The sequence below is a fragment of the Serpula lacrymans genome (genome assembly GCF_000218685.1).
Source record: "Serpula lacrymans var. lacrymans S7.9 unplaced genomic scaffold SERLAscaffold_11, whole genome shotgun sequence".
Lineage (NCBI taxonomy): Eukaryota > Fungi > Basidiomycota > Agaricomycetes > Boletales > Serpulaceae > Serpula > Serpula lacrymans.
Window position 1 is genome coordinate 932,143 of NW_006763300.1, and position 27,725 is coordinate 959,867.

Genomic DNA, 27,725 nt, shown 5'->3' on the forward strand with positions numbered 1-27,725 from the left:
TCCTACTAAGTCCTTAAGCAGAGTTTGAAACAACAAGTTCACCGGGCCCGATATCACAATTAATTGCCTACGTATTTAATCCTTGTCCTCTCAACCGAAGGAGAGCGAAATGTCATACAAGTCAATGACTCGCAGATTGCAATGATATATCAAACATATTCTTCCCATCGGTATCCCATCGCTGAAATAATCGTTCTAGCACTTTCAATGACCTTCGCCTTGGCATTGCGCTTGACTTCCGCCCCAGGTATCATACCATGGGCAATGTCAAAGGAGAAAGGCTGAATAGCCTTAACAATATGGCTGATAGCAGCAGGGGATAAAGGAATCTACGCTCGCCAGCGTAAGAGCATATCACCATGAAAAGCAGAAAGCAAGACTCACCATATTCGGATAACTCCATAAAAACCCAAACGACACTGTGCCTTCCTGACGGTCGACGTCGTATAAAGCAGACTGGGCAAAAGGTATCTTAGTATGTGTTTCATGAGGTCGGTTCAGTACCACGTACAGGGGCGACTTGGATGCTATCCGCCACAAATAAGCGGTTCTCCCAATGTAGAACCATGCTACCTGGGAAGTGCCCCCCGACCTTGATCGCCGTCACACCTGGCAGAACCTCCTTTACGGGAGTATCGACAAATCGACGTACACAGCGTGTGTCAGAGCGTGCGAGCCATTCTTCATCGTCAGACGCCAGGTAAACAGGGGCATCGTTGAATGCTCGAGACCATGTTAGATGAGTAGTATAAAAATGGGGATGGGAAATGACGATTGCATCAATTCCACCCAACTCGTTGATCTAGCAGACTTCATCGTTTGGGTTAGCGTCCCTAGTAAATCGAAAAGCCCCACCTTTTCGACAGTTTCATGGTCTATGTAAGCTACATCGTCCCAAAGGACATTACCATGCTGTGTCTTGATCAAAAACGCCCGCTGGCCAATGCCAAGCTTGGATACCGTATTAATTGTCCAAATGCGTGGCTCGTCAATGTAAGGCTGAGTTATCTCGTTCTTATGCTTCTGGCTTCTACGCGCATCGGAAAGACGCGTGAACGACTGCCCAGTAGGTGGAACATATTGTCGTGGGTCCTACAGCCAACAATTCGTCTGAATAAAAGCGATACATCTCTCGTGAGAATGAGTAAACTCACGTCACATATATGGCAGCTCTTTAGTCCAGCGGTAACATCGAACTGCGTGCCACAGGTAACACAAACGAGTAACTCGTCTTCGTAATCAAACGACATTGTAGTACGAGAAACTTGAAATCCAACTTGAAGAGTTGCTAGTGCGCCACACTGGCAGCATGGTGATGTTTCCCCTATTTAAAGATAGACCTTTATATTTAAGTCATGTGGTCAATTGTCCCATGTCAGTGGATTTGATACAGATCACGATGTGGTACTACTCTGGACGGTGTTATACCCCTTGACCTGTCAGATTTGATAACACTGGTTCTCAACCTCGTTGGCAGGTTTATCACGTTGGAAGGGATGACCTATTGCTTGTTTTGTTAGTACAAAAGATTAAACTTGAACCTAGCTAGTAGACCTCCTCTAAACATCAGATGTAGTATAGTCTATTCGCATTTTAAAACATACTGACTAGCTTGATGATTTTGCGATTTTTGTTATGGTCCCAAGGTTCGGCATTGATATTGACCGTGGTTTTGACAGTCCAAAATCAATGGGTGGGCTCATGAGGCTTGCACATGAGATGTCCGCATCATGTCGATGACCGATGACCCTGATAATAACTGGAATGGTTCAGTTTTCATGTCAATTTTCAAAACGTATGGCTGTAGGCTCAGTGCAGTTCAAGAGCAATCGGATGGGGCAATAATCAGAGTATACCTTCTGCTTACAAGTGAGGGTATATCAAACAAGGCGAGAAGCCCAGCTAATAAATGGAACAAGGGCATCGTAAAGATTGTTTGCAGACGATCGGTCAAATAAAACATTGAAGCTAGTAATCATCAAGGTCCACGGGCCTGACAGTTTGCATCCTCTCCACCACTTCACGGAACTCCGTCTCTGCAAAAGCAGCAGCTTCCTTTGCCACGTCGAGTTTCATATGAAGCTCGTCAGCGGTCATAGTCCTGGAAGCTCCATCGTCTTCAACCACTGCGATGTTATCAAAGCGCCGTAAAGTATTGCCCACACGAGGCATGAAACCGTGCCGGTCCCATCCATTGTCGTTGAAAGAGAGAACAGCCCGTACAGCTGCTGTGTTGATGTCACGGTGAAGTTCTTCCAGCTTGGACAATTGAACTTCCATCCACCTTGCCCGACGTTCCAAGGCTAAAGTTAATGCTGCTACTTCATCCTCTTTTCCAGAAGCATCATCGCCTCCGTCATCGAGAAAATCATCTCCTTTCAACATGTCACGCAGGACACCGTCAAACGATGAACTATCATCCCATGTCGTTCGAGGTAACAGGCGTAATAGATCCGAAATAGTCTGTGTCAAGGTTTCTAGGAGCTGCTGGAATGAAGAGACTGCATTATCTATGGATCCTGAGGGCATGTTGTTCGCAAAAGAGCCTCCACCGACCGACAGTGCAGATAAGGCATGAACCAAAGGCCCATATTCAAGAGGCATCTTGGCAGCAGGATTCACTTTGTGAAGATCAAAGAACGAATGATTGGGAAGGTCCATGCTAGGATTCTTGACATCAATTTCATCGAGTAAATCAGCGACAGAAGTCGGTTCGATGGGTGTGAGTGGATCAACAGATCGAGCCCTTGAATTGTTGGTGCTAGAACTTGCAGTATTGCCAATCTTCCCATGAGTGAATGGAGCATCTAACACTGACGCAGAGGGAACCGCGGGGGACTCCTCGGCTACAGCACCGTCTTCCTTGGGGATGCGGATGGGCCTGGTGACTGGTTTGTTCTTCTTGGGCATTTTGGAAAGAATAGGAGCTTGTATAATAGATTCTGGCGTTCGTGCAGTGGTGGAGGGTTGTTTGGATGGAGGCAGCTTCTGAAGTGTGGTAGTTCCACGCTCAGCCTGGATGCGAGGAGTTTTTGGATCACCGGACTGTTTAGCGGCCTTCGCTGCTTTCGCTTGATTATCCTTTTCCTTCTCTACTGCCTTTTCTCTCTCCACCTTCGCGAGCCTCTCTGTCTCCAACTTTTCCCGCATAATTCTTTGCTTCTCAGCGAGCTCTTTCTCAGCCCTCTCTTTATCCTGTCTTTCCTTCTGGGCCAAATCCTCAGCTGCTTTCAAGGCTGCAGCTTTCTCTTTTTCCACAGCTTTCTCTTGAGCGAGTCTGGCTTTCTCAGCTACTCTAGCAGCAGCTTTCTCCTGAGCAATTTTCTGCCTTTCTGCAGCTCGTTCGGCGGCTAGGGCCTTTTTTGCCGCTTTGCGTTCTGCCCGAGCCTGCGACGTAGGATCCTCGGTAGGTGATTGGCTTTCAGTTAAGGCAGACGGGCGTTGAGAGATAGCTTCTGCGCTTAGCGCAGGAAAGTCTGAGGAAGACAATGCGATAGATGGCGAAGGAGAAATAGAACATGGAGCTTCAAATAAAAAGGATTTGTGACCGAAGAGAAAAGGAGTATCGTCAGCAGACGATCAACTAGGCCTAGACATGAAAAAAGGAGGGATGAAGCGCATGCATGGCATTGGTCTTGAGAGTCGGGCTCAGATAAGAGCGATTGACATTATAGTTCATGGCATGCAAAGCGCAGCGGAATCCTCAAAGGAGACGAAAGATGATGACGGAGAGAAGATGACCGCGCCATCCCATTGTGATGATAAATTAAGGCCGATAATAGTATTTCCGCACTGAGAAAGTACGGTACTTGGTACTCTGACCTCCCTCCCCAGAAATATACTTAGAAAGGACTCACCTTGTGATGCTGTGCTTAATCGAGGCATGTCCCCACTGTTTGCGGGACTACCTGGTTTACCAGAAATACTGGTTCCTAGGATTGGGGTAACCGGGATACCGGGAGGAAAGTTGAGGCCGGGTGGTGGCCCATAAGTTAAATGAGAGGGCGAGGATGTATGACTTTCAATGGTGGATGAGGGAATATTGGTAGAACTGGCGTTTGACGGTAGTGCAGAGGATACCACTGGCGATGCTAACCTTGCTGACATGATTGCGGGATCGTGAAACGGCTGGTTGGCAGCGTACTTGTACTCCGTAGCTTGATTGAATACAAGAGAGGGACACAACACAGTATAGGACGATCAACGCATATGCAAGAAAGATACAATAGACGGTTAGCGACATATTACAGACGAAACAACAGAATTCCACCTACCAATGAGACCACTGCGAACGGATGGGGTCCTGTCCCGACTAGACTGAATCAGTTCTCGAAGTTGCGCCTCACTCACACCAGTACCAGTATCAAACTGTTGGAAACGGTGGTGCTGTTGGGGAGAATACGAGATTGGTGCATGTTGTGCAAGGGGAGACCCTACATTTGGGCTTGTTTGAGAATAACTGTGGTATATAGGCAGTTGCCATTGCGGTTGTGACGATGGTGTAGAAGAGTCGGGAAAAAATGAGTGAGGACTATCACTTCTACTGAGCGGCGAAGATGCATTAAGCGATGAGGCAGCGACGGTCGATCCCTGACGTCCCCTGGCAAAGTCGAACCTTGATACTTTTCTTTCTTCGTCAGGAGTTGACTGTGATGATTTCCTCAAATCTGGTGTAGAGTTATAGTTTGTGGTCACGGACGCATTTTCACCTGCATCTGCGAACGGATTAAATGACCCTGTATAATTGGAGTTTCCCGTGGGCTGCTTTTCAATCGGTGTGGAACGCATGGAGAGCGGATCGTAAATAGGACGAGCAGAACTTTGTGAAAATCCCAGTCCTGGCGGGACCATAACTGTACGTGGAGGCTGTTGACCGGGGGTCTTGAGAGCAGGAAAGGCTTCAACAAAATTGCCACTGAATGGGACGTTCGCTTCTGACTCAAAATCAAGCAGCGTTAGATCAACATCGTCTCCAGCAAGCTTCGGGTCTAAATTGAAACTGAAACCGCCAAACTCGCTATCGTCCCCACTCAAAGTCTGCAACGTACGATCGAAATCTGGAAATGGACTTATAACCGTTACAGGAACAACCGATTCACGACGTGCTTTGACGTCGTCAAGAAGGGCTCGGGCGGCGATAGACATCTGATATGATGATTGGGAGGACTGAATGGACTGTGGTGCGACACCATCCGTGTTAACTGCTTTACTAGGTGCTGGGAGACCTGGAGGAACATCCGGGATACTAGGAGGCACAGAAGGTACAGAAGACTGTACCGAGACAGTAGACTGGGGACGAGGTGCAGGTGAAGGTGGTAGATCCTGTGAACCTGACCCAATATCAAACTCGATGGCAACAGAGGAAGTGGGTGACCGCGGAGGTAGTGGGACATGAGACTCCTTCTGGCGTAGAGATTTCACGTCAGGAGGAGTTGCAGGACGTTGAGGTAACAGTGGGGCTGCAGGAGTAGAAGGGCGTGAAGAGGACGCCACCGAAGGAGCTTTTGTGCTTCCAGCCACAGAACCACCTTTCCTATCATGATGCCCTCGGGTAGACGGTCGAGGTTCAGCAGCAATGTGATGTGCACTACTCGTCGCATTACGACCCTGTCGTGGCACACCGGCTCCACGCCGCGATGATCTTGGTATGGCACTTGAATGGTGACCAGAAACGTGAATATTATTATGCAATGCTGGAGAAGTATTCGCAGCTTGTGCTACTTTCTGACCCCAAGCAGCCGTGCGAGGCAAGGCTAGAAGGATTCTTATAAGATATAATCCCATGACTGAAAGACGGTGAGAATTACCATCGGATTCGTCTAATTTTTTCGCCGAGTGCAAGACCCTCGACCTATGTTCGCTGTCCTTCATGGTATGCTTCCTAAATTAAAAAGTCAGAAAAGGTAAACAAAGGTGCTGAAGTAGAAGTAGACATACAGAGTTGTCAAGTCTTCCTTCGTAAAACAGTCCTTCTCGTCCCCCCATTCATGAAGGTTCATGCAACTGTGATCGGAACAAGACACTCCGCGTAGAAAAGCCATACAATACTTTGTAGTACCATAGCTGGTTCGCACAACTTCTCGACCACCACCTGGAGATGGAGTCCCATCCACGGCCGCAATGCATCGGGCAGCATCCTCGCGTCGATGATACGTTATATACAGACCAACGACGGGATTGCCACCTCCAGGAGGTGTGCGCTTCACTAAGAGAATCTTGGATATCTTGCCATACTGGCCAAAGTATTCATTGGAGCGTAAAGTAGGTATGAGCTGTACCAACCACACCGTTAGCGAGCAGCGACGCTCAAAGAAGCATAAGCTTACCTCTTCCTTTGCAAATCTGGGACCTATTCCCACCACATAAACAACGTTGCGCTGAACCACCCGAACATTGGCTAGTTGGCGTCTTCCCAATGCTTCCAGATCTTTTCGTTCACGCTCCCTTTGTTTCTTCTGCTGGGTCAAACGCTTGTGACTAAAAAAGACGAGAAAATCAAAAGGCAAGTTCACGACCCAAATATTGAAGTAAGACGTACTCCTCCTTTGCAATAGCCTTAAATTGAACAGCTTCGTCAGTATACTCTCTACGGCACGCAGGACAACGTCCGTTGAGGTTCTCCTTTATATGATGCCAACAAAACCGGCATATCTATTGAAATATGGATGAGAAACGTCTACCCGCGCATGGTAGTAATAAGCACATACTTGGTATCCGCATACACAGGGTTTGAAATTAAGGTCGGAGATATCCATCTCCTCGAGACACAAAGGACATTCAGCATCTTCCTGCAAATATCAGGGCGATCAGCCAACACAGATCACCAGACACTACAGAAGAACTTGCCACATCGTCGTCGCTCCAATACGCGTCCTGGACCCCAGCCAGTACATGAGACTTGGATTGGGGAGTAGAAAACCCGGCATGAATGACAGGAGCTGGTAAGGATGGATGGCCGTGGGATCTTGTTGTGGACATTGTGATGAACGTTCTGGATGATATGAGATGTAGAATACGGCAAGTTCAAGGGCACAGACAGGCAGCAGGCAAAAGTCGAAACGAAGAGGGAGGTCAACGCGACTTCGAGCACAATGAGGCGACACACATAAAATTCTCACACACCCTTGTTGAGACGTATTTGGCATTAGTGGCTGTAAGAATAATTTGAAGTTTCATAAAATAATTATTTATATAAACAAAAGTATCTTTTCGTTTGGTATCACGCGCGTGCTTGTAGTATCATTTTCACGGTATTCACTGGCAGAGCAGATGCAATCCTGGGCCAGATTCCTTTACCCGCATCTGAAACTCAACGTCGCACGTAACAGCACCAGAACACACATTCGATCCATGCAGGTAGCAGCATCTACGACGGTTGGCAGTAAAGCTAGACGCTCTGCCACCCGGCCCCATCCACCACAAACAGCACCGAACCAGACTAATGGACAAGGCGGACAAGTTGATGCAATGGACACGAGTCGAACACACCTCTCGACTATGAGATTTCGAGATGCCCCTATATCTAACGCGTCCAAGGCAGGTATCAAGCACGAGTGCGTACTTTTACCACCAGTTGCTGGTCATGTTCAGGTCCATGGACTATATTGAAAGCTACGCAGATTTTTAACAGACGTTCAAGGTAAGATGTCAGACGCTGTACGGATTTCCATGCGCCGTTGCTGACTGTTTTACACCTGAAGAGGCCACGCTCAAGGTTAGTCGCCTGTTCAGTTGTAGGTCACTGCAGTTATTGACCTGGCTGGATAGCTTGGTTTGAGTGGCATAGACCTTCTTGTGCAGGCTAAGACGGGAACAGGTAAATCTTGTTATATCCCATAAATCTGTTCCATTCTCATGCGTGCAACCGCGGAATTATAGGAAAAACTGTCGCATTCCTTCTCCCTGCTATAGAGCGACTCGAAAAGCAAAATTTACCACAGGATAAGATATCCATTCTTGTTATTTCTCCTACGCGTGAACTGGCACTACAAGTATATAACCCTTCTCGCTTTACAGAAAGCTGAATAATAATGCGCTCGTGTGTTACTCTAGATCGAGAAGGAAGCCCGAGATTTAATTGCTCATCGCCAACTATGTGTTCAAAATGCCATCGGTGGTACAAAGTTTGTGATTAATTACAATTACCATCTTCTACTATAACTATTCCTTAGTATCAACAAGGAAAAAAGTCGTATATTTTCCCAGCGCTGTGACATTCTTGTTGCTACTCCCGGCCGGCTTATTGATCACCTACAGTCCAACAATCTGAAACCGCGTCTAAGCAACCTCCAGACTCTCATATTGGATGAAGCGGATCGCTTACTCGACCAAGGCTTCAAACGCGATCTTGAAACAATCTTCTCTTTTCTCCCTGATCGAAGACACGTTCCGCGACAATGTATGCTTTATTCCGCCACATTGAGCCAGGAGATCAAACAGGTATAGTACAGTTTATATTAACTTTCATTTAACTCTACTTATCAAAGTATAATTCATCGTTTTACTCAGATTGCCTCATTATATCTCCACTCCAATCATAAGTTTGTATCAACTTTAACGGAAGGCGAAACTAATACCCATAAACACGGTAAGTATATTTCTATATTTATGTCTATTGTTACTGATATACTCTTGATATAAGCTGCTCAATTCTACGCTATCGCACCAATGTCTGATATCCACCCTGCTACAATTTCCATTCTGTTGTCCGACGCTGCGGCTCACCCTGGTTCTTCAAAGACTATTATCTTTTGTACAACCGCTCGCGCCACAGCATTTGCAGCTGAAGTTGCCCGCCAAGCAGGTGGTTCGCAAATGCCCCAAGTGTTCGAAATCCACAGTCGCATGTCGCAAAATGCCCGCATCAAAAGTGCAGACGCGTTCAAGAGTGCTACCAGCGCCGTTTTGTTCAGTTCCGACGTTACCGCGAGAGGAATGGACTTTCCTGGGTAAGTGAACGAGATAGATTGAGTGTTTCTTGACCGATCATCTTTGTAGCGTGACACTCGTCCTTCAAGTTGGTCTGCCAAGTTCTGCCGAACAGTATATTCACCGTCTAGGACGTACAGCCCGTGCTGGTGCGGGTGGCCGAGGTATACTCTTGCTATCTCCTCCAGAAACTTATTTCCTCGCGAAGCGTGAGATGAGCGCTCTGCCAATTACGCCATACACGTCAACCTTGTCTCTCGACGAGTTACGCACTGTAACCAACACTGTAACTACTGGCCTTGACCCGAAGATCAAAGGACAAACCTATGCCGCATGGCTAGGGTTTTACAAGAGCTACTGCAAGCCAATGAAGTGGTCACCCGCGCAGCTCGTTATAGAAGCTAACAAATATGCACGAGAAGTGTTAGGATGGGAAGGGAAGCTCCCACCTCCCCTTGCCAGGAGAACGGTTGGCATGATGGGCCTAAAGGGCGTACCTGGACTCAATATTGTCGCGAAGCTAGAAGATTGACAGATAGGTTCGTAAAATGTGTGCCCACCACAATCAGTCTTGGTACAGTCTCAATGGACTCGACATAGAATGCACTTATTATAGTGTAATAGATTGCTCGTGTTTTCCTTCCCATCAATAAATCACCATTCTTACGCTGGAATTATGTTTGCTACATGGTATGAGCTAAAGCATGATGATTGAGATATTTACACGAGATCTGAGAGAATTACTGCTATGAAACCATTTACTGAAACAAGTTAGAAGTCATCGTCGTCAAAATCCCGTCTGCGTTGGTACTGTCACAAAAATATCAGCACTGCACACGAATTGTTTGCGACACAGTCAATGTATTCTCACCACTATAGTTGTCTTCTTTGTCGTTGTCTTCGACTGCGCTTCCTCCATCTATGGAAAAGATAGCCTCAGCATAGTCCCACCACCATACACTTGGAAACCTACCTGCTCTAATAGATCTATCAACTGTTGCTCACTCACCCGACCACGAAGTTGTCCCGATTGTGCCATTCGGAGAAGAACAGCCTCAATTTGTCGGGATCTTTCTGGACTGACAAGTGCGATGCGAGATACTGCAGAGATCGTGGAAGCGGAACGGGGCAACATCGCATCAAAAGTCAGACATTATCTTACGGTCAGCATGGAACAACATCATGGACAGAACTTCAAGGACGTACACCGCTCCCGTGCAGCAGTGTCCAGTACAGTTGCCATCATGTCTCTCCTCATCTCTTCCTCTGCGACGCGCTTTGCTTCCTCCTCAGCACCATTTTGCGGCGATGATGCACCCTTCGGGATTTGACTGAGACCCTCCATACGATATGATTGACACTAGGTAGATTCCAGCAGTTTATGTGACTTAGCGAGTGGCCACTGGATATCGCAGAGCAATTTGGAAGATTGTTTTACTTCAGCTATCGTGGACTCGGGGCGGCAAAGTCCGACATCTTTCTTAAGACGATAATCAGAGATTCAACAAAAACTATAAGTAAGTACGTATATTTCTAGAGCAGTGCATTGTAAACTAAACGGTATCCATCATGATAGCACCCAACAAGCGTAGATTAGAACAATTTGACACGATGTCAATCAGTACAATATATACCACTAAGCTACAAACATGGAGAGAATACAACAAATGGAACATATCACTACATACTGAAGATAGTCGTAAAAGGGCGATTCAAATTCTTCATGGGACTGTAAAACCTCAAATCATCAACCCAAGAATAACGCTGACCAACATCACCATGGTGCCTGCACCGTGACTAAGTTGGATTGCGCTATTAGTTTGTGTTGGAGCAGCAGCTGAGCTGGATGAGCTTGCAGTGCCAGTGCCATTCAGTTGCTTTGCACGAGCCTGGAAGGCGCCAAAGTTGTTCGCGCCAGACTCCACAGCGTTTACGGAGAATACCATTCCTTGGCCGCAGTGGCCACTTTGCTTGCAATACACCCAGATAGGAGAAGTCTGAGAAATGATGAGATCAAAATGATTTAATAGGTAAATCCAGTATAAACACTTACATCGTTGACTTTAACAGTGTAAGTCGGGAAGGTCGTGGCATTGGCGGAAACTGGCATGCTATATGATATGTTGTTAGATTTATTTATTTTGTAAAACGATTGGTGACTCACAAGCCAGAATCAAATCCGATCTGTCCGTTTGTGGACGTCAGGGTTAAGGCGCGACAAGGATCTGCGAACGTAGATTGTGTAGCGGTATGGTTCTTCTGCATGAACTGGAATGTGACTGTGTCACCTGCTTGGGCAGTGATGTTCGAAGGAGTGTAGGTAAGATTTGGGCCACCGACAATGACTTTGTGGTCGGTACCCGAACCAGAGGTAGGAGAAGCAGATCCAGGGTAAGAACCATAAGTCGTAGTGACAGTCTGACCTCCAGAAACGGTAACAGTCGCAGTGACGGTAACAGCGCCAGAAGGAGAGGTTGCGGTGGCAGCAGATGCGGAAGTGGAGTTGGCCGTTGAGTTGCCCATAGCGGCAGCTTGGAAAGCGGCAAACTTGCTACCGGGATTGATCGCAAAGACCATTCCCTTTTGACAATGACCAGATTGACGACAATAAACCCAGACAGGATCTGTGTTTTGCACTACATATTGAGCCGCGGGGAAAGGACCACCAGTGTTAGTGGCTGCTACGGGCATGCTGAAAGATTTCGATTGTCACCAACTGGCCCATATACAAAAAGAGGGTAGATACTCACAAGCCTGAGTCAAAGCCTCCCGGAGCCATGCTACAAGGACTTGCAAGTGTGGATTGGGTGGCGGTATGGTTTGCTTGCTTGAAAGTAAATAGCACAACATCACCAGGATTGGCATTCTGCACGTAAAACGGTAAGCTTCAGGCGCTGTAAGCGAGGTCAATAAAACACGCGCACCACAGACTGAGGATTGAACGCAAGCGGGCCTCCTCCAACTGTGACATTGAACTGTGCTGCCTTCACCAGGGTTGCAGCCACAGAGACAGCGAAAACCGAGAAAGAAACTAAATTGAACATTACTTCGTTGAACGAGTTTAAGGAAGAAACAAGGCGTCAAGCCGGGATAGTCCAGCTAGGAAATAGAAGAAAAATGTAAGACGCAGGAGAGAAGAAAGGGTGAAAAAAAAGAGTACTCTTTGAGGGTGTCCCTTTTATACGAGCCATTTGCGCCAAGTGTCAGATTTGAATTTCGAACAAAGAAAACTTAACGCGTCGACTGTTTAGAGCAAGCTTAAGAGCCACGTGGCTATCCGATCGCACAATAGCGTTGTCAGGCATTGTTTCCTTTTTGGGAATAAGGTACCCACGGCGAGCTTAAAGGCTGAAGTGACTAGCTCAATCATTCTGCTTTCAAGTTCAAGAACGGAGCTGATTTGTTATGCTAAAGTGCTACAAGAAAATGTACATTGTACATGCCAAGAAAGAAAACATGTTAAATAAATAAATAAGATGTTCTCTGGGTTACATTCCCGCAAACTGTAGTCCCGGCCCTATCAAACACAATCGGCGACGAAGCCACCCCATTTTTCAATCACCGGTTGAACGATGAGTTCCCATTCCCTCCCTTTGTAGCGACCATTCTCTGCTCGGGGGAATGTGAATATTTCCCTATGTACAGTTCCACCTAGAGAGATAATAAATTGTAATGTGGAAGACAGAGCATAATCACGAGCCAGAACTTACAGTCCAAACAAGGTTTCTTTGCGACCTTTTTTGCAGGACTTTTCGATTTTGCCGGAGAAGCGGAAGAGCCGTTAGTTTGTTTAACAGGAGTTTCGCAATTCGGGTACTTGGGGTCCAAATACGGGGCATAGGCCGCAAGATCAGCTAGTTCAAGGTGTACTAAACGCTCCAGTCTATGGCACAATGGTCCTTTCTCGCCTGCTTTGATCCTGCCTTTCATGAGGCTGCCGCTCGAATTATCATCATCATCTTCCACGGTACCAGGCCACCAGCCTCGTAAAACCTGTTCCTTCGATCCACACTGTTTACCCCACTGGTCCAGGCGTTTCACGAGGTTTACCGCTCGTCCGACTTTAAGCTGAATAGATCTAGGATTTTTGGGATCTAGATATTATCACTAACTATGAGCCGACGTGACCATTTTACGTGTTGCGCTTACCTCTGATCTCAAAGGTATATATGTAACCTGCGACGTCCGAAGGCGACTGAGACTTTTCCATTTCAATTCTAAGAGCAATCTGGGTATCCTGTTGTAAATGTGTTGGTATCCAATCTAGATGATAGAGAACGAAATGTCAGAACGAAAGTTGAATAAACGACCGTAAAATCTGCTATGCCTTTGAATTCAATCCATTGTCCTGTCTTTGAAGAATAAAAGCCAGTTGGCTGGAGCAAATCCTGTCTATGATGATGGCAGAACAGTTCTACCTCATCATCGGGGATTAAATCAGATAAAGGGACTGGAACTTTGACCTGTAACAAGCATCGAGGCCCCGCCCTAGTGTAGCCGCTACACTGTACTGTGTTTCTTCCTGGTGAAGACGAAGCTGGAGACACGGGGTTTGATATTGCTCTAAATCTACGTGGTGGAGTATGCAGTGCGGGAGGAGAGCCTGGTACAGATATGGAAGCGGGAGGGGAATAGAAAACTGGGGGACGTAATAGGCTCTCAGAATGTGGACGAGAAGGCGGCTTTGGAGTAGATGGGGGAAGGAGACTTTTATGGGGTCCGGTATCTACTGTAGATAAGGCATGTTGCATAGTAAGAGACTGTAGCCCCTTGTAGGGTGTTGGCATGGTCATGATGGGTGCAGGAGGTCGTGGAAGATGTGCAAGAGTAGGTTGGCCATCTTTAGGCGGTACCTCTTCATCCGATCGAATGGGTGCAGGAGGCTTTACAGTAGGACGAGACGCATAATGTGCAGGTGGCTCACCGCGTCGACCAGCGTTGAGTGCAAAATTGAGGACTGCACGCTCAGGGCTGAATCCCCCTACGAACGGGTCTGACGCGTTATGAGGGCTTCCTTCGTTCTTCTTGGCCACTGGGGAAACAGTGAAATGTCCCGCAGCATCTGCACGATCAGGCAGGGCGCGACTAAGACCTTCGTTCTTCCCTGCTAGCGCGAGAGCATTAAAGCTTTCCACGAGATCATATCGTTTCTCTGGCCTTGGTGGTCGAGGAAGATTCATTCTATGGCTTTGTCGACTGCGAGCTTGGTACTGACAACGGACAGTGCCGTAGCGAGGGGGTCTCCTGAGCAGTAAGATGGACAAAGTGCAGGGTATATAAACGGTCGATTGTCCCCAATCGCCGCATGTAATGAGTAAATAACGTTAACGTTCGTCGAGCCTGGGTATGTATTGCAGTGATGTATTGCCACAGTCATGGAGTGGGAGTCGAAGCTCAATGATTGACAGATCAGAGTACATAAAGGTCAGATGACCACAAAATACCAACAAACACTATATTCTCTTTTTACAACCACCATCTCATACCATTTTTTATCTTTTCCTCAAGGTTGGCTCATTGGAAACAGTAACAACCAAGCTCATATATTCAGGGAACTGTGAGTGTGTTCCGTTTAGACAGCTGCCAGGTCCTTCCATGTCTGGCTTCAACGATGAAACGCACTGGGCTCTGATTTCTTAGATGTCATGCACTACGCTCATATGAGCGGCGGCCTAGAAAACCGTTAACTGATTCATGTTCTCTTCTTGAATGTCTCTTTCTACCCCGCATACTAATCTCGACTTCATTTCAGCGACGTGCTCGGCTGTTTTTTTTTCTTTTTCTTTCTTTTTACCTCGGTTTTCCCAGTTTTCCCAGTTCAACGTCAAGTGACCTTGACCTTGACCTGCTTCACTTTGGGGGTACTGGTTTATATTTTCTATAAGAGCGAAGGGGCTACCAAGATAGCAATTTCTGACACCGATTCCTTGAGTTGCACCCTTTGGTGTGTTTCTAGGGTTCCATTTTTTTCCCGTTCTTTTCAAACATATATGAAGATGTACATTATACAACTCTTGTTGCTACAGTGAAAATAGAATACTTTTGAGGAACATGGACAATACAGTATAGATCAATGTGTCTACAGTGAGTTCAAGCAAGGAGCTAATACTACCTCCAGTGCTTATTTGGACAAGTGGCTGGAGTGTCCTCAGCCACCCGCTTTTTCGAGTCGGGGTCAAGAATTTCTTTTCTGGTAGCCCCTTGATTAGAGCCTTCAGTTTTCAGCAAAAACTGCTCGCGATGAGTAACGACGAGGGAGACAAACAAAATGAATTTTGCGGCTTGATTAACGAGGCAACGTCTAGTATATCTTCTGTACGGCAACTCATCAAGTCCATTCGAGAAAAGTGAGTCGACAATCATCCTTCACTTTTCCTCGATCTCATTACCGCCCACACTCGTATAGGCGAGAGAATTCTGAAGATTTGGACATGAAAGATGGTATATCTTTGCTATCGTTGAAACACCATGCTATGCTGGCCTATCTCCGATCTCTTGTCCTGCTCTCTTCACATCGTCTTCTTGGGCATTCTTTCACCGAACGCTCCTCTCCTGCTCTTCCTTTCAGCTCTACCGAACGTGACGCTCGGGGTTCTGGACCCGGAGACTTGATAGATTCCATGGTAGAAGGGCGAGTCGTCTTAGAAAAGATCAAAGTCCTGGAAAGTAGGATGAGATATCAGATTGACAAACTTGTCAGAGTCGCGGAGGACACTACATCGGGCAAGGATGTCATAGACGGTACAACTCCAATTTTCCGTGCTTATTTACGAGAAATCTGACCCAATTTTGCAGACCCTCTCGCTTTCCGTCCGAACCCCAAGAACCTAGTGAATGACGATGCTGAAGGTGTTGATCATGCAGATGCGAATGACCTTGACGATCACGATGGTGATGGAATTTATCGTCCGCCTAGACTTGCCCCTGTGCCATACGTCGAGTCTACAGGGAGAAAAGAAAAACGACAACCCGTACCTACCGCTCTGTCTTCCCTCCTCCAACAAGATCCACACAAACCTCACATGGAGTCGACTTCTGGATTAGGCTCTATGCCTTCTCTCGCATCGAACAGGGCACGCGAGATCCAGCGCATGACCCAGTTCGAAGAGGAGAACTTCACACGTCTTGTGATGAACAAAAAAGATTCACGACGACGGAAGCGTGACGAGGAAAATCTCGCTTTGGGTGGAGATGGTGTTCGCGGGCGGCGTCGTGGGGCAGGGTTGGAGGATGAATTCAATGACGTTTTGCGCTCAGTGGGTAGACCTAGAGCTGTGGGTGTTGGGGATGGCTACGAGGAGTTGCGCAAAAAGGGAAAGAAACAAGATGCGCTCTCGAGGTCCAAGGCCAGATCAAGGGATGAGTTTGATGGTGATGAAGAAGTTGGACCAAAGACAAAAAAGACCAGGTTCGAGAGGGATAGGACTACGCTTCATCGGAAAACGGCGAAAGCAAAGAGGCGACCTTAATATCCTGATTGCCTTGGATAATGTTTGTATATCGTTGGTAGTTTTAGTGCACTATCATGTACTACCCTGATCTAGAGTTCCTTCGCAAAAAAATCATGACTCGACTTAAATCAATCCACATAGAGTTCGATATTGATCGTCATTCTACAGTGCTAGCAATAAAAAATACAATATGCATTTACTTAAGTCATAAATCATAATACATTTGCCTCTGCTCCATTTTGGTCTGTTCAACAAATGTCGCGAAATCATCGTTGTCCACGTTGATCCCAGTTGTTGCCATAACTATCAGATGTAGGGAAATAGTCAGGTATACCAATAAATTTCAGATTGTTGGAAAGAAAATTTGCTTGGGCAAAATTGCGAGGCGGCATCATCGGATATTGTTGCAGAGCGGGGGATGTTGAGATTGCCGGAAGAGATGGCTGCGGCAATGCAGAGGTGGTAGTAGGGAGTGGAGGTTTCCAGTTCTGGTTCATAAATGTAAGCGGCTGAATATTTCATAATTTGGCCATTAGTACACTCACATATTGACGACCTTCTCGATAAAGCTCTTCCAACTTCATATCAAAGATACCTTGTTCTTCAAACTCATGGTAAGCTTTGTATAGTCTGAGCGCAGAACGCGCATCTTCAATGGAGTCGTGCGTGTCGGTTTGTATATTTTCGTGCAAAACAAACCATGACAGGAACCGTAAGGACAAGCGACGCTGCCGAGCCTTCAGGAAGTATAAGTCAACAGTGTCAATGACTTGATCAGGTGGGACATGTATATCTAACCAGAACGTCAGCTTTTTCGTATTTACACAAAGTGGAATATGACCTACTGATGATACGGAAATCTTTCGACAGTCCGTGACCTATGAAAATGCATCCGCGATCCACTAACAGACGCAGTTTCTTGTACACCAGCTTCAACGGCGTTAGGGTGTGTCGAGAAAGATGAGGATCAAGATCACCAACTAAGAAACAAATGTCAATCACAAAGCAAAAGGAAACACAACTGTGTTCATACATTTGATTCCTGAAAATTCTGTCAAGTAGTCGACGATAACCTCACTGGTATGGATGTGATCGTCAATAAATGGCACGCCTTGCTTGGGTCCATCGCCTCGCAGGACGGAAACACGCGCCAAGCTGAGCCGCGCAGGTCGAAGGACTTTATTAGTTCCATCTGACCGAAACTCAGTCTCTTCCTGTTATGAAAATAAGGTCAGATGTTTGAACTCGTCACAGGATCCCTCTGCTCTACCTGCTGCATGGATACAAATTCTGCATCAATAGCAACCAAGGTGCCGGGCTTGGGCAGTTCCTCAAATCTCAAACATTCATGCTTGACCAGATTTTTATCGCGATTACTAAAGAACCTGTTCAGTGATCATGACGAGATTTTGGGGAAAAATACTAACATTGAGATAGATGTATCACGGCTCAGAATGGATTGATCAATTTCATCAGGTAGTCCGCTCAGGTCAAGGCGTTCCTGGAGGTCAACTCGTTCCAAATACAAGATAGCTGGAACCTGAATAAACGGGGCCGGTCGGTGATTGAGTACAGATATTCGACTTGGGGACTAACCTTCCATGTGCTAGGGAAGCTGAAGGCCTCGTCTTCCGTGATATTCCTAACGACGAAGTCATTGAAGACGAACCAGGGACCTTTCTGTCCCTCTGCACCGGGTACTAGAGCAATTTAATCATCAGTACCCAGCACCCTAGTAGGGATATGCCGATACCTTTCACAATAGAGACAAGGTGCGAATGTTTTGTTTTTGGTACAATCTGTACGACCAAGGCCTATTTTATGAAAGTTAACGTCTGGATCACAAAATAACCCAAACGCGACCATATCCCATGGAGCACGCGACGTACCCTGAGCTCATATATGACGACATCGGGGTCATCTACACCTTCGACCTGGCCTTGCATTTCAATCTGAGGTTTCAAGAACGTCTGGTTACGATTATCAAGCCAAAACTTTAGGTTTTCTTCATTGTATACGGAAGCGTTGACAGCCAGTATTGGAGGTAGGTCGCGAGTAGGGATTGAACGTCGCGAAGAGAACGTTGCAAATTGTTTGCATGTTTGACATGTAGCTTTATGGGACATTTGACGAATCAGCGAACTACGGAGAACACTTGTAAAGTCAGCTGCGTAGGGAGGGTCACTGGAGGTGATCTGTTTCATGAAAGTAAATTTCCATCATGACACCGAAGAGGTGTAGATCCAAACCTTGCGCGGATAAACCATATCGATTATGTGAGTCATATTTTCTTTTCCCCTCACTGCTTTACAGCTCATACAGGTGATGATGTTCTTTGCGTCAATACCGAGTAACTGAGTTACAGGTGCAGCAGCAGGAGAATACACATCCGGTTGGAAGGAAGGATGTTTAACGATAACAGGATTGTGTGGAAATACATTCCCTTCCAAGCTCAGGTGATCAATGAGGAACCGGTGGAACGCCTGGATTGTGTGGGTGTAATCAACCTCCGTGTGTTCGCGCCCGTAGTCAATGAGTTCTAGTTGGTTTTGTGCTGAAAAGTTTGGAGTGAGGGGAGAAACAAAATGGTCTCGACTGTAAGTGACATACCTTGCGCAAGGACTCCGACAGTTTTACAGAAGTTACTTGACTGGCAGTTTGTGCCACCAGCGTCTTCCAACATCCGTACCACAAAACCCAGTTCACAAAGGAGGCAGTGTTCTCTTGGGCAATTTGTTGTTATATGAGACTTGGCTAGTTGTCGTATAGCATGACTGTAACTCATCACTTGCACCAATGCATTTGTATATGAGTTCAGAATATGGGTCTCCAATCCACTATACGCTGTATGATTATAGAACCTGATAGAGAAAATTATTTAGTCCACATCTGACTCAACTGTACATCACAAGCTACTTACCCAAAATCAAAATCTTCTACACCAAACTTGGAATACTCGATCTCTACCTTGCGGTATATTCGAGGGACTTCTTCGACGCTATCATCTAAGGTAGTTGCCTCTAGCTCCGGCTGCAGAATGTCAGTATAGTTGTCGACGCCCAAGTATCCATGCTTACCCCGTTTCTGCCTTTGTTGCCACTTCTGAAACGCCCCTGATCTCTTGCTGGAGTGACAACGGCTCGATTTCGGCGGCCCTTCAGTTCCTTTGGTAGAGCTGCATATGCCACATTGTCATTTGTCTTCATGGTGTTGAGAATTTGCTGAGGGATCTTGGCAGGAGGAGGATAATTAGGGGACGATGATACAAACTGTGGAGTCCAAGAAGACAACAATTGGGAGTTGTAATGTGGAAGACCGATAGTATTGAGAGGACTAGCAAAAACGTTAGCCATTGAATTTTAACGTAGACAGCTACTTACGTTGAAACTGTCCACTCAATTTGAGGTATCTCCTCAGCCGGATCTGCCCATTCGATCTCTTGTCCCTCAAACCCATTGAATAACAAGGAATCCGAATCGCCCTCTGTGGCAGTCATGAGATGAACAGTACCGCCGGAATCTCCAAATGCAATAAACGACCCGTTTGATGAAACAGCAGTTGAAGTGATATAGGATACAGTGTCAAGCTGAATGAAGTACTCTACAACAGCACCTTTATACGATAGGTTGGATTTGCATACCTGGTAGAACCCACTGACATTGTTAGGGTTGGAAACATCCACGACATTGACCAAACCTTGACCGGATGTGACCACTAAAGTTGAAGAATGCTTCGGAAGGATGTCGATAAAAGCAGGTCCGTCGGAAAAGGGTACAGGCGGAAGGGGTCTCATAGTACGTTGATCATAAATCTTGACTAAGGGATCTGGAAGCGCATGTGAACGCCTGTTGTTGATTGTTATATTCGGGTTGAAGAGAATATATAAAAGCCAACCTGCTACTCCATCCAATTGTGTAGAAGAAATTTCCGCTAACTTGAAAATCTTGAATGCCACTTGTATGAGCTTGAACTGAGTTCTCGCCTTCTTCGCGCCTGAGGCCTGTGCGTGCGTCATAGGCACGCACGAAGCCATCGGATGATGCGGAGAGTAGTGATGAGTGTGAAAACTGCAGGTGAGTAATGACAGACGGTGTTGATGTCTGTCGTGCTGCTTTTCCTGTCATTGAATTCAACAAGAGTAATTCAGGGGCAGCAGAAGCGACTGCCATGATATTAGAAGAATATGCGGCATCAGAAAAAGCTGTTATTGTCGTCAAATCCCTAGCACATAAGTCAAATATCATAATTAAAATACATATATGCTCAGAAACATACCGAAAGAACCACTTATTCATCCCACCCTTGGCCCAGGAGCCAACACCCTCACCAGCGATGCTCAACGCTCTGACGTAGTTATCACCGACGGATATCTTCTTCACGGCGAGACCTCCACCGACTGGGAACGACACTCCACGCGCTCCCTGTACGGTATGTAGTGCTACAACATGCCCTGTATTAGAGCCTGTCCAGAGAGTATCAGACACGGGATCAAAACATAGGGCAGTCAACGGTTGGCCATGGGTGTCCTGCAACGTGGTGATCAACGATGCAGGATGATACGACGTTGACATTCAGCAAAATGAAAGGACAGAAAGTTTGGAGCGAGGTAATGGTTAAGCAGCAAGAGTTCAGGGAATTTCAATTGATCCAACTTGAAGTGGAAGGATGATCTTACAATCTATTATTTGCTTCCAAGTATCTACCGTTACGTAAGAGTGTGCTGAAACTAGGAAATCTATTATTTTCTACAGTAACTACATTACGGGGATGTATGCAATACAACAGACTATATGACTATATGCAAATATATATGCATCGTAATAAAGTGAAGGAAACCAACTAGAAAGCGCGTACAAAATTTATAGGCCGTGTCATCTTCCCAGCGAACCCATAAAACTAGATAGATCAAGTCCTTCGTACTCTTCTTCTTCAGGTAGCTCGTCAAGACCTTGAAGAACATTTTTCTGGCTGAGAGGCCCATGCGCCTCTTTGGCCTTTTTTCTTGCTGCAGCATCCTCCTCCTCATTTGTTCGCTTGAACAGGTCTAGTACGAGGTCGGTGTCCATAGAGGACAGACCCGCATTCTGCTGCGTGACCACGGAATTGGCTATATTCAGTTTAAAGCGTTGTAGACTTCCCACAAAATGAATTAATCAGCTTTCAAAAGATATCCAAATAGTAGAAGAATGCATACCCCATGATCTTCTCTTCCAGCGTGCCTTTGGTGATAAGACGATAGACATTCACAACTTTCTTCTGCCCTATGCGATGCGCTCTGTCCATAGCTTGCAGATCTTTCATAGGATTCCAGTCGTGTTCGACGAAGATGACGGTATCAGCTCCTGTCAATGTGAGACCTAGGCCACCAACATGAGTAGTCAGTAACAAACAGTCGATGCTAGGGTCCGAGTTAAAAGTCTGTACTACAGCGTGACGTTTCGTAGCATCGGTCCCACCATCGAGTCGCATGTACGTCACAGAAGGCATGTGTGGCTTGAAAAGGTCCGTCTCGATGATATCTAGCATCTGTTTCATTTGACAGAAGATGAGAACACGATGCTGGGAAAAGGCGCCAGTTGAATCAGATACACCATCTGCGGCATCGCTTTTCCCACCCTCTCCACCCGAATTACAGCCAATGCCGCAATCAGTCAGTAATTGCCTGAAATCAAATCAGTAAAGGGTGATCCAACATTTAAATACTATCGTACCGAAGAGCAAGCAACTTCGGGGCGTGCTGAATGTCGTTGAGACCCTCGTGTTTGGAGCCTACTTTGGCAAATGCTGCATTGATAGCTTCCGTATCGTTTTTAAGGACGAGTGCTGGATGATTGCAGAGTTTCCGCAGATACTGCAGTGACTGGAATACATGCTGCTGTCCTCCTTCCTTGGTTTGAGCGGCCCCCTTCTGAATGACATCCTCCGCGTTGACTCTCGCCTGGGATTTGGCGAAATCATCATAGAGAGTTTTCTGAATTTCGGAAAGCTCGCAGTAGTAATCCTGAATGATTTTGGGGGGTAGATCGTGTAAGACGTCCTCCTTCAACCGGCGTAATAAAAATGGTAAGACTTGTTTGTGTAGAGCTTCCAGCGCAAGAGCAGCTATGAAGTACTGCGTTTAGAGAATGCACTTGGATCTAAGAGTGAGCAACTTACCCGCCTCCCCACTCTTCGCTTTACCGTCGCGATTAGATAATATGGGTTTACCGAAGCGCTCATTAAATGATGACTCGGTTCCAAGGAAGCCAGGCATAAGGAAATCAAATAAACTCCACAGTTCCAGCACGTTGTTCTGGATTGGTGTTCCCGACAGGATTAATCGGTGCTGAGCTCGAATACATTTGACCGCTTTTGTCAATTTCGTTTTGGCATTCTTGATGACATGACCTTCATCTAGGATACAGTAAAGCCAGTTGAGACCCTCTAAGCTTGCGATATCATTGCGCACGACTTCGTAGGAGGTGATGACAACATCGTGTTTCGCTAATTTCGAAAGGATTCGTGACCGCTCGCGAGAATTGCCCGTGTAGAGAATTGGCCGCAGATTGTCTGCATACTTTAGAATTTCGTAATACCAGTGACCCGTCAGCGTGGGTGGACAGACGATTAACGATGGAAGATGAACAGCATCAGGCGACTTAGTCTCCTTATGCTTTTCACTTCTTTCAAAATGTTTGCTAGCCAAAATGCATATCGATTGCAAGGTTTTACCGAGACCCATGTCTAGAAGAGATCTGAGGAAAAGTATAATGAAATAACGTAAAAAAAACCAACCGTCGCAGAGAATACCATGTAGCTGGTATTTGCCCAGAAATGCCAACCAATTGACACCATCTTGTTGATATTTGCGAAGTTCTGCGTTGATAGTCACCGGAATGCTGTATAGCTCGACCTTCGTCCCGTCAAGTAGCTGAGTCAAGAACTGCCGCTCCGTCTCGCGTCTTTTAAGAAGATCCTCGGTAAAGCCAGGTGGATCAGGAAGACCTGCCTGCCAACGCGAGCGAATGCTATCAGCAGCGTCTCACAAAGCACAGTACGTATATACATACCTCCAAAGGCACCATCTTCACCAGCGAAGCAAACGTGTTCGTCGCGGTTGATCGAATATCATCGTCAGAGTCACTCATTCTCCCCAAGACCGGGACTACTAGAAAAATTACGTATGGTAGCGCCTTAATGTCCAGCTTTTGGACGACATCTATAGGAGGTGTTAGGTATAATGGAGACCCACAGGATTATAAGTTACTGACGATATATCACCTCTGCCGCACCTTGCCTGTTGGACAAGACCACAGGGTCACCAAGTACTGGAATTATATTTTCGATCACAAAACGCATGGCCTCGGACGTCATTACATCGCAGACAGCAGCAAAGCATCGAGCAGCAGATTGACGAATAATGGCATAACGACTTTGTAGAGCTGAGGCCATTACCGGGAAAAGTTCTGAGAGCTTTGGCCAAAGATCAGGGTGGAGGGTGGGTACAACAGCTTCAAGAACACTTAAAGAATCGATTACGTCTTGACCAAACTGTTTTTCCATCAGGTTATCCGCTTCTTGGGGCGAGCCTGTAAAAGACATTGGTCAGCCTCCGCATTGCGCACGTAACAGGTTAGGCAACGTACCACTCCCACAAGCGCTAAGCAATCCACCTGCCATGGATTGCCACATCTTCGGAAGAACCTGGAAGAGTCGAGAACCAAATCTAGTAGATAGTTGATTAAAAGCCAACCCAGCTCCCCTTCTTGACAGGCGAGCACTGGAAGCTTCGTCCGCCTTTGGAGTATCACTTCGGTCATGACCGTCCCTACCATTTCTAGAACCTGCAGGTTTGTATGATGTCTGAAAGGAAAGAATGCCATCAAGTACGCTTCGAGTATATGCGAACGTCGGGGTTTGATCTACATCCTGGCACAGGAATGTACAAAGATTCTTCACTATCTTATCAGGAGGTTGCGCTATGTTATGTTGCACACAAAAATCGATAAATAATGCAACAGCGACGGCAGAGCGAGTTTGCAAGTCGAGATTTTCTTCATTCTGATGTTAGATCATCGAGTCTATTAGACGATGAATCTACCCAGAGTGAGAAAAGCACTTTACCTTTATGCCATTCATGATTCCTTTTACAACTGGGCTAACTTTGTCTGGGGTGCTCTTGAAAGCCACAAAGGCAGCAGCAAATGCTGCTGACACTCGAATATCATGTTGAGCCTTCACCTCGACATATCGATCGATACTCATGACGACCTTTTGTCTCTTCTCGTTTATGATCACTAACTCGCGCTTCTTTGTCCGCCCTAGGTTTTCCTTGAGCTTAGTATACATAGAACCAACGGCCGCATGAGCCGTATCGATTGTGAAACAGTCTGCCTTCGTCCCCGTAATATCAATTTCGGCGCCCAGATATGGAATAGTAGAAATAGGTAGCTTGCAATCGCTGGCAAAACAGTGTAGAAGAGCATAACACTCGGCATGAATGCGATGAAGTGCGAAGGCCATTTCGTGATAAGCGGCTGGCGGGGGAGCTTGTAACCAGAATAATGTCCTTTTACTAAGCTCTTGAGCTAGGGGGAACTTCTCTATTAGGGAAGAGGATGGTGACTTTGCCTCACATGCATGGGCCCATTCTTCCGAAACAATAGCCGCTAGGAATTTCTGAAGCATGCTAGTGGACTCGAGATAGTGAACTAAAATTGGTTGGAACAGCTCTTCCACCGCCTGGTTAATCAACATATGTCAGTACACTGGCCCGGTCCATGATACAATGGACATGAGACAGGACACTCACCCCAATCGACCAGGAGGCAATCAGATACGACAGTGCCGTAGCAGCCGCAATTCTAGCCTGCAAAATGACCTCCACAGCAACAAGGGCCAAATCTTGGCTTAGCATGTTCTTGTCAACATTGTGCCGTTCGGGAACCAGACCGTGACCATCAGCCGTAACAGATGGAGAGTAGAACGTTGAACTGTCCATTGTCACACCTAAAGGTGTCATCATAATCGCATACCATTCAAGAATAACCTGCTGAGTGATCACGTTTTCAGTCCACCCAGGAACCGATGATAGGACGTCTAATGCGGTTCGCCAAGCAGATAATGTCGCCTGGCGTATATCCGAGCGTTCTTCCACGATGAGGTTCTGGAAGAGCAGACGAAGAAAAGGGCTAACAATCCAGTCTCTTGGTAAAGAAGAAACCATCATAAAGGAATGAAGAGTATTGACAACGGCAAGGCGAACATTGGGAATCGTATGTCGAAAGAAGGGAAACAGTGTAGGTGCTAATGTTGAAAGAGGAAGCCTGTTCAAATCATTAGTTCAGCCCATAGACTAACTTTAAGATACGCACGATACTGATGTTTGTGCCAGGATGTCAATAACTTTGTCGTATGCCACAAGCTTGCCTAGGAATAGTTAGTTAGGTCCGATAACAATATGCATGGGACTGTGAGACTAACCAAGAAGGTCCATGACGGCACCAACACTAGAGCTAAGATCATCCTTCATATCACGTAAACAGCTCCATAAGACCGTCAAAACGCGATCTAAAGATTCTGGCAGTTCATTGACGAGATGTCCGGCAACAGGTAGTAGACAAGATGCAGCCACTGCACGAACGTCGTCGTCGTGGTCTCCTAGGCTATGCTTTAAATCAGTTACCAATTTAGGCGTGGTCGTGCATAACCCACATACCCAAGGACAGCAGCATCCACAACTCCTTGCAGTACTTCTTTGCCAGTATAATCACATCCTTCATCCTTTTTCATCGCCTCGAATAAATCAGTCCTGACGGCAACTTCATACTTAATACCTAGAAGGCCCGCATGTCGTACCTCCCATACGTGAGCATGACTCGAGGTTAGGAGGAAATCCTGCCGAATCATCTGGATAAGGATTGAATGCACATGAATTACGGATCTCCTGGGCATATGCAGAAGTAGTGAAGCCAGTGTCTGCGACACCGTTTCACGGACAGGAGCTATAACCTGATTTCCAGTTAGTTATTGATTCACTAAAATATGATAATGTACACACCTGGTCCGAAACAAAGTCACCAAAACGATCTAGAACAAAAACACAAAGAAGCTTGGCCGCGAGATCGTTACACCATCGTTCATGGTCAGACGCGTTGTCTTCCCAAGAAATGCAATCTAAACCAAGTTAAGACTGGTGGACATGCAGCACTGCATATGCCATACCTTTCATTCCACCATTTTTACCTTGCACTTTAAGCAATTCTCGCAAGGCCATGGCAGCTCCATGTCTAACTTCCCAAGTTTCTGAGAAAAGATCAACCTCCAATAATCTAACAATTCCATCCCAGATCCAGGCGCCTGGGATTACTTCCAGCGCTTTCGATTGTTGTGCTGCTTTGGGAGAGACTGCACCACCTTTCGAAGGATCAACTACTACTTTTTCAACAGAAACACCATTTGTTGCAGGATGTGGACTGTCTACTCGCGACATATGCTGGTCTCCGTCTTCTGAAGATACAAGTCGGGCTCTAGACAATACCTCAGTGACCATACAACAGCTCGACAAAGCTAACATACTTATTCGAAGGACCAGCTGGAGTAGGATTGTACTTTGAGCCTGCACTAGGCGGGGGAGGGGGAGGGGCAGCAACAAAAGCTGAATTTCCTGGCTTTCTCTTTCTCTTGAGTCGGTTGCGTTCACGGGCAGACAACCCACTTGCATCTTCTCCAGCCGATGCACCCGATGTTGTTGGGAGAGAAGGACCAGTAGGAGTGGTTGAATCTGGACGAGCTGGTGAAGAGCGTTCTTGTTTGGGCTTGAAGTCAACGTCCATAGGTGAAGATGACACCGGGGTTTCCTCCACTTTCATTGCATTTTCAGGATCGTCTTCTGCATCGAGTTCGGTTTCCACGGCTAGCTCCTTGTCGAGATCCATGTCATCTGCCCCGCCAACGCTATCCAAAAAATCCAAGCCTAAGCGACCCATGGCTTCTTTACGAGCTCTTTTGACCTCCGAAGAACTAGATAGAATACCAGCTGGTTTCGAAAACTCCTTACCGGAGGATGCGAGGAGGAGGCTACCTTTCTGCATGAGCTCCTGCACCGAAAAGGATGGAAATTCAGGGGCATGCGGATTAGGCTCAACGGAAGGCTTGACGTCAGTGTCCTGTGGCTGCCATACGGGCACAAGAGAGAAAATCTGTGAGAGGGCATTAGATGCGGCCGATCTAGTCTCATAGCTCTTTGAATGTAAATAAGGTAAAATCTGAAGATGGATAGGTGTGTTATTGATAAAGGGCGAAGCTAAAATGGACGAGATATACCCGTGCTACAACGGCCATTAATTCAGACCACGCTGAGGAGTC

General features: G+C 46.5%; 6 protein-coding genes across 6 annotated transcripts; 1 reads left to right on the forward strand and 5 right to left on the reverse strand.

Annotated features, from left to right (window-relative positions):
- Positions 1 to 20: 20 nt before the first annotated feature.
- Positions 21 to 1,738, reverse strand: SERLADRAFT_474539 (uncharacterized protein; the record flags this gene model as incomplete). Its single annotated transcript, XM_007321455.1, has 6 exons — positions 21 to 329; positions 385 to 456; positions 512 to 802; positions 856 to 1,092; positions 1,155 to 1,559; positions 1,609 to 1,738. The coding sequence occupies 5 exons, from the start codon at positions 1,248 to 1,250 to the stop codon at positions 150 to 152; spliced, it is 876 nt and encodes a 291-aa protein (XP_007321517.1).
- A 5,485-nt stretch (positions 1,739 to 7,223) lies between these two features.
- SERLADRAFT_474546 (uncharacterized protein) lies at positions 7,224 to 9,739 on the forward strand (the record flags this gene model as incomplete). The annotated part of the gene is made up of 10 exons (XM_007321456.1): positions 7,224 to 7,553; positions 7,620 to 7,639; positions 7,701 to 7,714; positions 7,768 to 7,816; positions 7,879 to 7,991; positions 8,053 to 8,123; positions 8,172 to 8,439; positions 8,509 to 8,587; positions 8,642 to 8,948; positions 8,998 to 9,739. The coding sequence occupies 10 exons, from the start codon at positions 7,270 to 7,272 to the stop codon at positions 9,458 to 9,460; spliced, it is 1,668 nt and encodes a 555-aa protein (XP_007321518.1).
- Positions 9,740 to 9,930: 191 nt separating this feature from the next.
- SERLADRAFT_397040 (uncharacterized protein) lies at positions 9,931 to 10,324 on the reverse strand (the record flags this gene model as incomplete). Its single annotated transcript, XM_007321457.1, has 2 exons — positions 9,931 to 10,029; positions 10,135 to 10,324. Coding segments are annotated over 2 exons (235 nt in total), but the record flags the coding sequence as incomplete, so codon positions are not given.
- Positions 10,325 to 12,448: 2,124 nt separating this feature from the next.
- SERLADRAFT_417198 (uncharacterized protein) lies at positions 12,449 to 13,437 on the reverse strand (the record flags this gene model as incomplete). The annotated part of the gene is made up of 4 exons (XM_007321458.1): positions 12,449 to 12,579; positions 12,639 to 13,022; positions 13,078 to 13,191; positions 13,256 to 13,437. The coding sequence occupies 3 exons, from the start codon at positions 13,136 to 13,138 to the stop codon at positions 12,449 to 12,451; spliced, it is 576 nt and encodes a 191-aa protein (XP_007321520.1).
- A 548-nt stretch (positions 13,438 to 13,985) lies between these two features.
- On the reverse strand, positions 13,986 to 14,306 carry SERLADRAFT_397042 (uncharacterized protein; the record flags this gene model as incomplete). Its single annotated transcript, XM_007321459.1, has 1 exon — positions 13,986 to 14,306. A coding segment is annotated over one exon (202 nt), but the record flags the coding sequence as incomplete, so codon positions are not given.
- A 1,542-nt stretch (positions 14,307 to 15,848) lies between these two features.
- SERLADRAFT_451754 (uncharacterized protein) lies at positions 15,849 to 27,701 on the reverse strand (the record flags this gene model as incomplete). The annotated part of the gene is made up of 35 exons (XM_007321460.1): positions 15,849 to 16,867; positions 16,925 to 17,172; positions 17,225 to 17,359; positions 17,413 to 17,593; positions 17,650 to 17,755; positions 17,807 to 17,919; positions 17,976 to 18,079; positions 18,133 to 18,193; positions 18,269 to 18,574; positions 18,629 to 18,933; positions 18,990 to 19,240; positions 19,300 to 19,409; positions 19,457 to 19,712; positions 19,760 to 19,965; positions 20,020 to 20,093; positions 20,281 to 20,600; positions 20,655 to 20,905; positions 21,129 to 21,133; positions 21,268 to 21,512; positions 21,574 to 22,041; positions 22,091 to 22,481; positions 22,536 to 23,102; positions 23,154 to 23,367; positions 23,429 to 23,577; positions 23,630 to 23,947; positions 24,005 to 24,419; positions 24,522 to 25,100; positions 25,171 to 25,684; positions 25,733 to 25,787; positions 25,842 to 26,023; positions 26,077 to 26,369; positions 26,419 to 26,534; positions 26,595 to 26,887; positions 26,937 to 27,625; positions 27,684 to 27,701. The coding sequence occupies 35 exons, from the start codon at positions 27,699 to 27,701 to the stop codon at positions 16,646 to 16,648; spliced, it is 8,760 nt and encodes a 2,919-aa protein (XP_007321522.1).
- Between the last annotated feature and the right edge of the window lie 24 nt (positions 27,702 to 27,725).